Genomic DNA, 12,130 nt, shown 5'->3' with positions numbered 1-12,130 from the left:
TTCAAAGAATTATCAATCGATAAAAATATATGACATACAGTATGGTTTAATAAGGTTTGAAGTTAAACTTCAGCACTTTTTTCGGTAATTAACATACTTTTATTTAAATTAACATCCAGCTTTAGCTTCAATAATTTTATTATAAGGGGGATAAATATTAGCATTCTTAGGTTTAGCATTTAATCTAATCAACATGTATTGCGATTTAGTAAGTCTCGCATTAATCATTAAAGCCAAAGTTTCTTCTTCTGAGTACATTTCTACAGGAAAAACACTGTTTTTTATATAAGAGTCCCAAATTTTTTTAAGTCAAGTAGGTGTAGTCTTGGTAGTCTTGGTAGCTTCTATTAACAATTTAGATGCTTCAGTTTAACCAGTTAAATTTTTGAAGCAAAAGTAAGTTCATCTATACCTACAAATTCCTATAAAATATATCTTCTTATTAATTTAGTTTTAGTGCTTGCTTTAGAAAAATTAGTTTTAGGACATCCAACATTCGAACATATAATATTAATATTGAAAACGGTAACTTCAAACTTTTGATCCAACCTAGAACAAAAAAAATTTTCAAAGCGTTTTTTAGTACGATTACATTTTTTCTAACGTTTTTCAAATTCATTTTGAAAAACTTACACTGATTATTAATTTCCATTTATTTTTCTTTTGATACAAATTTGAGGGTTTTAAGTTTATTTTTAACAAATTCATGAATATTGTTAATATTATAATTATTCTTACATTTAAGTTACATTTGAGCCCATAAATCTCTACGAGATATTATGTATACGTCCATTTAAATAGCTAAAAAAATTATAAATAAATACTAAAAATACAACAAAAAAAATATTGTAGTTTTTACAATTGATATTAAAGAAAACTTTATTTTGAAAAAAGAAACTTGCAAATAATTGCAGCTAGAAATTATAAAATAACATTAATGACTATTTTTGTTATAGTACCTATCTAATAGATTTGACTGTGCAATTATGTGCTACTTTTTAAAAATTAATTTTACATAACAAATATTTGATTTTTAATTTAAATAATTTGAGCATATTAAAAATAATGTATGTATAGTAAATATTCAATTTAAATAAATAATAATAATAATAGTAATATGTTCTTAAAGCTTATCTGATAGTACTTTTATGATTTATGAAATATTGAAAAAAACTTTAATGTATGATTATCATTATTAAGAGCTTTGTTGTAATGCGCTTTCATAACATTATAATGATAATCATACATTAAAGTTTTTGAGATGTCCAGTACCGCGAATCCTATAAGCATAATTAGATTATCTTAGTGAATTTTTAAAAAATAATAATATATACATACCTATATAGATTGGTTTGCAAAAATCAATGATTTTATTTTCTAACGAGACTACACATAATTTTTCATTATACGATGTGATATACTTGAACGTAGGTCGGTTTATTAATTTCTGTACACGTTGTTCGCTAGATACAAGTTCCATTTTTATTATCTTTCTCATGCTTTCCATCGTTTTCCCTATAAAATAATAATAATAATAATAATATTAACATACCGAAAACTGCATTATTTAAAAGTTTAAAAAAATCTTTCTCGAACTCGTTCACAGCTTTCTTTCGCATTTCGGTGTTCAAACTTATGTATTTTGCTAACCATAACGACTGATTGAACTCAATAACTTTATGTACCTAAAATAATTAAATGATAAATAAAATAAAATATATACAGTAAAAATAAAAACAAATATTTACTTGCCCTGGCCGAGGTCTTGAACGCTCTGTTCACGGACGAATTATCTACATGTGGTTTGTTATATGTGGCTTCTAGTTTAAGATTGAATTTGAGTGGTTTTGATGATGATTTTAAAATTTCGATTAGTTCTGATTTTATTGAGCTGAGAAAGATAGAATGATTGAATATATTTTCCAAGTTTTTTTTATAATACCAAGTGATAATATTATTGAAAGATGATCCAACGTTGACAAAACCAGTCGCATTTCCTACTAAATTTAACCTGGCTCTCTTTATCTGACCTATATCCTTCGAATTTCCCCGTTTACAATTTTCAAGCCCTACGGAGAGAAAAAAAATAACCCCGTTAGATATATAAACTGATTCAAACTAGAATTATCCGATTTATATTTAATAAAAAAAATCTTACCTTCGCAAAAACCGATATTTTCAGTGCCTTCCATCACCAGCACACACAATTCGTAATCGGAATCAAAAATTTCATCTAATGGACCGGCAGGTATGTCGGGAACAAAAATCTCCGAAGCGATTTCATGTTCATTACGTCGAACAATATTAGCTGAAAAATTGTAAACATTTTAAAAATAAAATTATATGTATACACTTGTAAATGTTTAGTTAAATAATAATTATTAATTCTATTGTAAAATTTATCGAATGAAAATTAAATGTAATAAGCTTTTTAAATATTTAATTAAAATATTTTTGAAAAAAAAAATGAAATAATTATTATAATCGTATTTATTTAATTGAAAATACATACCATGCATATTCTTCGTGTGTTTTGCCAAATTATCTTTACGGGCAAAAGTCTTAAAACATATTTCACATGTAAACTGAACATTTTTGTGGATTTTATTGTGTCTAACTAAATTATCTTTGCTAGAGAACATTCTGTTACACTGAACGCACTTGAACATATTTAATATGTTTAAAATAACACAACGATAAAAATAAAACCTAGCGATGAGAGTAAAAACCGGAGTACGACTGTGAAAACACTGAGCGGGCAGAGACTAACGTGTGACCAGTAGAAGACTAAAGGACACAATGATCGCATTTCGACTTCTGATGTGCCAAGAGCTCATAATTTTTGACGATTTCACTAATTCTCGGAAAAATGTGTACAACAAGCCGATGGGGTGGTAAACCATATTTCTATAATAATATTATTCGTATAGAATAATTTGGATTTTTTCTGATAATTTGGTATGCAATGAATTCGAACATGTATCGATAAGCAATATATTTAGTCTTTCTTTTAAATATGGTCGTTTAATATATGAAAGGTGTATTAGTGAAATTGTATCTACAATACTAATTGCATGACTCTATCGTTTAGCATTACACGTGCAGTCGCTAACATTCCTGGAAATGACGATGTTACAACTCGATAACGGTTCTAGTATTCGTTAATTGTGTTGTTATCGTGCTTATCTTTCCGTATTAATATTTGAATGGTATATTAGTGGAATTGTATCTTTCTATTATCGTATTGTATTAAATAGCACCAATACTAATTACATATTTCCACCGGCATTAGAAGCCTTACACGCGCAGTCACTAACATTCCTGGAAATGACTATTAGATGATCAGATGTTATTGTGTTAAAAATTTGAATAATATACTTAATAACATTTTAAATAATTTTATATATGAATATATATGTATGCGTGAATATATAAATATATATGTATCATGTGTAATCGTTTGAAAATAATATATTTGTAAAGTCTTATAATAACGTTTTAAATAATTTTGTATGAGGGGAAGTAAAAGGATAGGTGTAGTTGATGCATAATATACGTTATGTGGAATAAAGAGGGGTTATTATAGGTAAGTTATGCCAACGATGGAATAAAAATTGTTTAAATTAGGGGAAGTAGTGACGAAGGTATAGGTTACGTAAACGAACAAAAAAGAAAAAAATGTTAAATAAGGGGAAGTATTAGGGGAAGTAGTTTTGTAGGTATAGGTTACGTGAACGAATGAAAAAAAAAAAATATTTGGTCATGGTGGTGGCGGCTGTGTTGGAATCCCCCTTTTTATACTAATGTCGTTGGTACAATAATAATGTTATAACAACTTAAATAGCAATAATTAATAGATTAACATATGCATTATCAAATTCCAAAATCACATTTAAGATATACAATTTTTTATTTTTTTCATTTTGTCCCGTTTTTTAAATTTCTGGAATACTGTGCGTGGTGAACGTTGAAAATATAAATCTATTTAGTTTTTCTCATAGAAAATCCCTATAAAATCCGTTACAATTTCATCGACCGTGGTCTGTACTGACTACTGAATACTGTGTTTTACCATTGATTATAATTATAATAATGCCTACTGTATTCTAAATATTTATAATCAATAATATTACGAACTACAAAGATAAAATATGTAATTATAAAATATTCAAAAATCATGTCTCAAGAAGAAAGCAGGATTTAAATCTGCTATAAATTAAATTTATTTCTTTAAAAAAACATAACAAATATATCATTCTCCTAGGGAGAAGTTATGGTTTAACAGTGTAAAACAATATCGGGCATATGATCTTCCATACTAGACCTAGAGACGATTATTCTTTCCATAAAACATGGACACATAATCCTAACACATTACCCCGCCCCCCCCAAAAAAAAAAAAAAACCATTTTTCCTATCAATAATGCTGTAATTAGTAATTTAAATAATCGCAAAGGAGTATATAATGATTTAAATGAAAAATTTGGATTATTTTCAAATTTAAAAGACATAGATCAAACTGACTTTCGATTAAAAATTGAAAAGTTAGTAAATATCTATGAAGATGACTTAGGAATTGAATATATTGAAGAATTAAGACAATTTAGACAAATGGTATCGTGTAAGTCAAAAAAATGATTTTCTTGTTTTATTAAAAGCATTAATAAAATATAATATACTATATATTTGCATTGATAGAAATTGCACTTAAAATATTTACATGCATGCCTTGTTCGAATTCTATTGGTGAACGCTCATTTCTTGTTCTGAAAAGTGTAAGATCACATCTCCACTCATCATTAGCAAATTATAAAACATCATCTTTATTCCGCTTGTGCAAGGAGTCTGAAGTAGTAAAAAGTATTGATTGGAATATTTAAGTTCAGAGATTTTCCAAAGATAAAGATGAAAATATTATAAAATATTGTTTGGTATTTTTGTATTTTTATATATTAATTATGTTAACGATTAATTTGTTATCAATATTTTTAATTAAAATAAATTGATAATTATATATAATAAAAATTGCATATTATTTTTTAGTAAGTATTTGTGATCTGTGTCATGCGGTCTCTCATGGAAATTTATATAATAAGAAAACAATTAGTAGGTAATTAAATCGTAGAGGGGCACAAAAAATTTTTGCCCCGGGACGCTGAGTTGCTTGACACAACTCTGACGACAAAAGATAATCACTTGGTCTCCTTACAATGCTGGCTTTTGAACTACCAATAATTGGTTCGCGTTGAGGTAATTTTTTACTCTAATAATATTTCAAAGTTATTTATAGGTATCGTTCAGTTTATATGCAAACATATTTATAAAATACTCTTTAAAATTAATGTTTATGAGAAAAGGAATTGAAAGTTGAACTTCATACACGTTTAAAATTTTGAAGATTCATAAATAAAATTCTGGAAATTAATACTTACAAATTTTTTGTTTTTAAAACCACACGTGCTATTGAAATTCAATAAACAGTTTTTACCACACAGTTATATAAATGTAACTCCTCAGACATCATTATGTCATAATCATCTTAAGATCTCCTCGGAATAAGTCTTATCATTTTCTATGCACTCAACAATAATATTCAATAAGTAATTTATTATTTATTACATATATGTAAAGAAAACGCGTATTTTATGTTTGTTTTGATACGATGAATTATGTGTACGGTGAATATCACAAAACCGGCTAACACGGTAAGAGTTAAATACTTGTGTCCGGTACGTGGATGGAATAGCAAATCTTTTTTAATTTTTATGAACCTACTTACTTCGCCTCTGATTACTGTTCACGAATCATACATAGGTCAGCTTAAAAAAAACCATAGTGTATACAAATACGTTGTATGGTAACTGTATTTTAGCTAATCGCTATATTATGTTGCAGAACTAATAATAATGGAACTAATATATTTTGTCAATGTATACGGAATCGCATTACCGATAGACATCCGATACAATACGGTGAATAAACTCTCTCACACACACACATGCATACCTTAATGCATATCTACAGTGCCGTCTTAAGGCATGGGCCCGTAGGGCCCGGGCCCGGGGCCCCGAAATTTTAAGGGCCCCAAATTCACATAGATTACATTATTTACCGAATATCATAATTTTACATTTTTTTGAATGTTTTTAATATAAATCTCGAACGAAAAAATATTTAAATTAGCTTTGTATCAAAATAATACAATTTGATTAATTTCTAAATTTTATTGTTATTTCTGGTCCACATTACACGTACATTATTTTTACGTGCGCTATGCTATCGCCGTTATCGGTTATTTCGATTTGTTTTACGTAGAAGCACATAGAAGTATTGCGAGTGCTATTTATAAAATAATATGAAATATCTTATCTTATAAGCTGTAGCGTCGACGCCGTTGTCAATCGTCATTGTTGACTGTACAGCTGCAGTTCATAGAACATTACACACACATATAATCGGATAATCCACATAAATATCTACATTTTGGCTCGTGTGCGTTTAATTTTTAATTCAAAAAAAATTTGTCTTACGTAAGTAAACTTTACACTAACCTTAATATTTATTATTTTCTTTATTATTATAATTATAAATTAATAAATTACACACTCAACTAAATAGAAAATAACAATTTAAGAACGGTTCTTAATTATGCGTTTATGACGAAGAAAATAATCAATGTGTAACTGTGTAAGAATGATTGTCGAAATGGAGGTGCTGAACCTCAATAATTAAATCTGTTTGTGTGAAAAATATTAGGTTTTTAACGATTGTTTTTCTTTCTATTATTTCTACATCACCAGTGATTGACAATTTGCCGACCGTGAATCGTATTCAGTTCCTGTGTACCTATTATTTTATCTATGATATATTCGATACGCTCAAGACGAGAGTTTATTTAAAATTATTATTTAATTTATTAAAAATGTTGCGAATTTGATACAAACTGTTTCCTTAGTATTATTATAAAATAGGTATTTAATTTGTCATATGACGTAGTCATGTAGCATGTAGGTCTAGACGGTCTAGTAGTTACTGTTTAAAATTGATAGAGCAGAATCGAATATTTGTAGAAGACGACTGTATTTTTTCCAGATGTTCTAACTATCGACAAAAATATTGTCATTTCAAAATGTCAAAGCGTTCATATCCTAGTGGTGCTTCAAAGAGGCAGAGAGCAATCGTAAAAGAAATCAACGAAAAAAAAATCATAAATTCTTTACCTAAGCTTACAGATTTTTTTTCTTCTGTTCCTCCCAAAGAAGAAACTAATTTAGTTTTACCAATATCCCAAGAAACGATAACAATTAACCAACAATCACAAGTATCTCAAAATCCTACTTTAAGCCCTAATAAATATTTCGTTGATTCTCCAGAAACAGTTGAGGACAATTCATTAGTATCAAATGATCCCGGAAATTGGAATACATTAACTGAGGAAAAACGAAATATGTATATTAAAAAAGGTTCCAAATTTTTTCAAAATAAAGATAGTGACTTTTCAAATTCCACACGAAATTATACAGAATCAAATGGTAAAATTAAAGTGAGACACTTAACCAAGTCAATATTCACTCGTCAACTAAAAAATGGTGAAAATGTCGATAGATCGTGGCTTTTATATTCTCCCTCGAAAAAAGCTTTGTTTTGTTTTGTATGTCGTCTCTTTTCTTCTACAAAAACTGGATTTAGTTGTGAACAAGGATTTAATGACTGGAAACATGTTCATACGGTTGTCTTGGAGCATGAAAATAGCTTAATGCACAGAGAATCTGTCATGACTTTTTCTGTTAGGACCAAAAATAATGGTCGCATAGATCAAGAAATATCTTATCAAATAAACTTAGAAGTAAATTATTGGAAAGAAGTATTAAAGAGAATTGTTGCTGTAATAAAATTTTTGTCGTCACGAGGAATTGCGTTTCGCGGAGAAAATCAAATAATTGGATCTCAACACAATGGGAACTATTTGGGCTGTTTAGAGTTAATAAGCCAATTTGATCCATTTCTTTTAGAACATTTAAATAAATATGGAAATCAAGGCAAAGGAAATCCTTCATATTTGTCAGCTAATATTTGTAATGAATTTATTAACATAATGGGGAGACAAGTGCTAAATGCAATTCTTTCGGAATTAAAAGTGGCTAAATATTATTCAATTAGTGTTGATTCCACTCCTGATCTTTCTCATATTGATCAAATGACATTCATTATTCGGTATGTTAATGATGATACTCCAGTTGAACGTTTTTTGGAATTTATTCCTATTGATGAACATGGATCTGAGTATTTATTTAAAGTTATTTTATCTTTTCTTGAAAAAAATCAGATTAGTTTGAATAACTGTCGTGGCCAGTCGTATGACAATGCTGCAAATATGTCAGGACAATATGCTGGTCTACAAGCTAGAATAAAAGAAAAGTGTAATTTTGCTATTTTTATTCCATGTGCAGCTCATTCTTTGAACTTGGTAGGGGTTCGTGCAGCAGAATGTGTTATGGAAGCAGTAAGTTATTTTCAATTTGTACAAAAATTGTATAATTTTTTTTCGAGTTCTACCTATCGTTGGAGTATCATGAAAAAGTGCCTAGGCTCACATCATGTTTTAAAGTCACTATCAGAAACTAGATGGTCTGCTCGAGCTGATGCTGTTACTGCTTTGTGTAATGGTTACAAGGAAATTTTAGATGCTCTAAAAACAATTGAAATAGATGATAAGACTTCACCAAATGTTAAAAACGAAACCCATGGCTTAATTAAGAAAATGAAAAAGTTGGAAAATATTGTTCTTACTGAAATTTGGAGTAAAATCTTATCAAGAATAAATGAAACAAACAAAAATTTACAAAAAGAAAACCTTACTATTGACGTCGGTTCAAAATTATTTGATTCTCTTGCTGGTTTTCTAAGTGAGATTAGAGATAACTTTTATAGTTATGAAAGTTCCGCTAGAGAAAAATTTCCAGATTCTGACTATAAAGATTTACACCAACGAACTAAGAAGAGGAGTATTCATTTAACATTACCCGGTGAACTGACAAACAAAAGTACATCGTTTTCAGGTAGTGAAAAATTCAAAATAGAAACTTACTTCCCAATAATAGATACATTAATAACTCAGTTAAAAATTCGTGCTAAATCATACAATACAATAAATAAACTGTTTGGATTTTTCTCTAATTTAAAAAATTTAGAGACAAAAGAAGTACAAGTCCATTGCAAAACATTTGCGGAATTTTATCACGTAGATATTAATGAAAATGAATTAATTTTAGAATGTATACACTTAAAAGCGTATCTATCGGAACTTGATATTTCTGAATTCAGTATTTCTAGTACATACAAATGTTTAAAATCAAATAGACTAGAAGAAACATTTCCAAACATAATAATATCTTTCCGAATTTTTTTATCAATGATGATTACCAACTGCAGTGGGGAACGTTCATTTTCTAAGTTAAATTTAATTAAAGAAGAGCTTAGAAGTACAATGAGCCAGAAACGGTTAAACTCCCTATCTTTAATGAGTATTGAACATGAACTACTATCAAGTTTAGATTATGAAAATGTTATTGAAGACTTTGCGAATGAAAAAGCTAGGAAGAAACCATTAAAGAGTATTTAATAATTGACAAATTTATATCATGTTTTTTTTTAAATTATATTAGTTTTTGTTTAATGAATTACATTTATTTTTTAACTATAAAACATATTGATGTATGAATAATTAATATCTTGACGTTATAATTAATAGGAAAGTATTTTTTGACCGTTTATTTTGAAAGTAAAATAAAGAATAAAGTAACAGAGATTTAAACAAAAATTCACTTTTTACTTTTTTTAAGTGTAATATTTAATAAATAATATGCATTATGTGTTAAAAAATTTATATACCATAATTTAGTAGGTATTGTAAGGCCCCCGAAATATGTTGGGCCCGGGGCCCCGTAAAACCTTAAGACGGCCCTGCATATCTACATACACTCATTAATTCCGAGAACATTTTATTGTGATGTACGTGAGCATGTGTGTTGTTTGTTCAGTTTTATGTTTCGTACATATTATTATTATTAATTATCAAGCCTAGGATTAGTATGCAATAAAAAATTGTAAAATATGCATTTTATTTACCAAAATATGCAAAAATATGTATTTAAATTTTTACAAGATAAACAAAAAAATATAGTTATAAAAAAAATATTGATTTATTGAAATACATCAGTGGTTGGATGTTTGTCTTAATATAATATAACTGAGAAATAAAATAAAATAAAATAATTTAAAATAAAATTTATGTTTATCAAAAAAAACCAAGTTAAATCCTTTAATCAGCAGGGCTAGGATTAAATGCGAAATATTAATATTAAATTATAAATATTAACTACGAAATATACTACAAAATATTTATTTTTCCCATTCTTATAATCGAAATATGCAATAATATTAATTTTATTCAATATATGCAATAATATGTATTTTATCCAAAATATACAAAAACATGCAAAATAAAAACACCACCATTTATTTCATCATGAAGTGATCCGTGGATATTACTGACAAAATCAATAATCACAAGTCGCAAAAAAAAAACATGCTGTTGCATACAAATCCTAGCCCTGTTAATCATATTATGTACACCGTTGGACTAAAAACAAAATATCGGCGCGTGGAGAAGTACTTGTATCCTATGTCCGACGAATTTACGCCGGTTTCTCAATCTCGCGTTACAATACACTTTATTTTGTATAATAAAAGTGAACGTTTTGCAATAATCACATCCATGCGTATAGTACGTATCACGCGCATTTGCGACAAGGCGGACAATCGTCGGATCACCATTAATTACGTACCGATTAATGTCCGCGTGCCTGAGATTAGTACGTACCGTCAATGCGTTGAATCAGGGTGGTCCAACCTTTTGTGGTTCGCGGGCCAATTTACCCTTTATTAAATACACCGGGGGCCGCCAGAAAAAAAAAATTATATTTTACCTATTTATATTTTATTTTATAATTTTATATTATGCACACATTATTACATTACAGATTAAGTTACTTACAATTAAAATTAATTAGAATTTAAAATTAGTTAATTGATTAATGTGATGATTGACATTGTTTTTCATTAGCCAAGTTTTCGAAATCAATTGAATACCCTGTGGTTAAACTAACCTAATGCACGATTCTAAAGATGAATCTAGAAGACGATTTCTTGATTTGGACTTTATTAAATTCATTGTAGAAAAGGCTGATTTACAAATATACGTACTTCCGATAATGACAAAATTTCAAGAGAAAAATTCCGTAATGTTGGGAATTTTTCTTGCTGCGAACACAGTTTCCAAAATTCTTCAGGAGGCAAATTTACTTTTGATCGAAGAAAACAGTCTGCTTGTATTATTTAACGGTTAAATAATACCATTTATCGAGTTTGTACATCGATAGCACCATCACCGTCCACGACAATTGTTCGGCAGACGACAAGTAGGTAGCGACTTATTAAGAGGACGCCACACCACCAAAAAGCATGTACGAAAACGTGTTTACGCGTTTCAATATAGGTACATTTCCCTGGCACCATAATGTTGAAAAATCCATAATTTTTTTTACGCCATTAATTGTACCATAATTAGTACCAATTGGTACCGCTCATTCCAGAATTTTTACAAACGAATTTCCCACGGAAAAATTGATTTCTCTTTAGGGGTGCCAGGGAAACGTTTCCCTGGCACCCAAAATCACACATAATGAGCTATTCCACTTTTTTTTTTTTTGCTCTTTTAATTGTACCATAATTTGTACCAATTTGTACCATTCATTTCAGAATTTGTACCAACGAATTTCCCACGGAAAAATCGATTTCTCTTTATGGGTGCCATTGGCGCAACTAGGAAGGTGCTTTGGGTCCTTAGCACCCCCTAAAAAATCGTTTAAAAATGTAATAAAAAAGTTGAATATTTATCGAATTACAATTATAACATAATGGAATTTTTGTAATATAACATTTTGTTATTTATAATGTTGAATTGGATGTGTTGATTTTAATTTAGTAAAGATAAGGATGCCGGAGCGGTCAAGTTATTTTAAATAGTCTGTGCTAAATATATCTATATGGTATATTAGTGCCTAACATA

General features: G+C 28.6%; 2 protein-coding genes across 4 annotated transcripts; one reads left to right on the top strand and one right to left on the bottom strand.

The window, feature by feature from the left end:
* Positions 1–1,125: 1,125 nt before the first annotated feature.
* LOC112686656 lies at positions 1,126–2,815 on the bottom strand. 3 transcript variants are annotated; one of them, XM_025559045.1, is made up of 6 exons: positions 2,513–2,813; positions 2,159–2,308; positions 1,753–2,069; positions 1,597–1,685; positions 1,339–1,515; positions 1,126–1,280 (listed from the first exon to the last, which is right to left on the bottom strand). In XM_025559045.1, exons 1-5 carry the CDS (start codon positions 2,667–2,669, stop codon positions 1,464–1,466), a joined length of 765 nt encoding a protein of 254 aa, XP_025414830.1. In that variant the 5' UTR covers positions 2,670–2,813; the 3' UTR covers positions 1,126–1,280; positions 1,339–1,463. The 3 variants fall into 3 exon arrangements, with proteins under 3 accessions (XP_025414830.1, XP_025414829.1, XP_025414831.1); XM_025559044.1 differs by having other exon boundaries at positions 1,339–1,685; positions 2,513–2,815; XM_025559046.1 differs by lacking the exons at positions 1,126–1,280; positions 1,339–1,515 and having other exon boundaries at positions 1,595–1,685; positions 1,749–2,069; positions 2,513–2,811.
* Positions 2,816–6,244: 3,429 nt separating this feature from the next.
* LOC112686658 (zinc finger MYM-type protein 1-like) lies at positions 6,245–9,967 on the top strand. The gene is made up of 2 exons (XM_025559048.1): positions 6,245–6,530; positions 7,093–9,967. Exon 2 carries the CDS (start codon positions 7,130–7,132, stop codon positions 9,620–9,622), a length of 2,493 nt encoding a protein of 830 aa, XP_025414833.1. The 5' UTR covers positions 6,245–6,530; positions 7,093–7,129; the 3' UTR covers positions 9,623–9,967.
* The last annotated feature ends 2,163 nt before the right edge of the window (positions 9,968–12,130 follow it).

Source organism: Sipha flava, unplaced genomic scaffold (assembly GCF_003268045.1).
Source record: "Sipha flava isolate LNK unplaced genomic scaffold, YSA_version1 321_pilon_pilon, whole genome shotgun sequence".
NCBI lineage: Eukaryota > Metazoa > Arthropoda > Insecta > Hemiptera > Aphididae > Sipha > Sipha flava.
The sequence above is the reverse complement of the archived record's forward strand: the minus strand, read 5'-3'. Positions and strand labels throughout refer to the sequence as shown.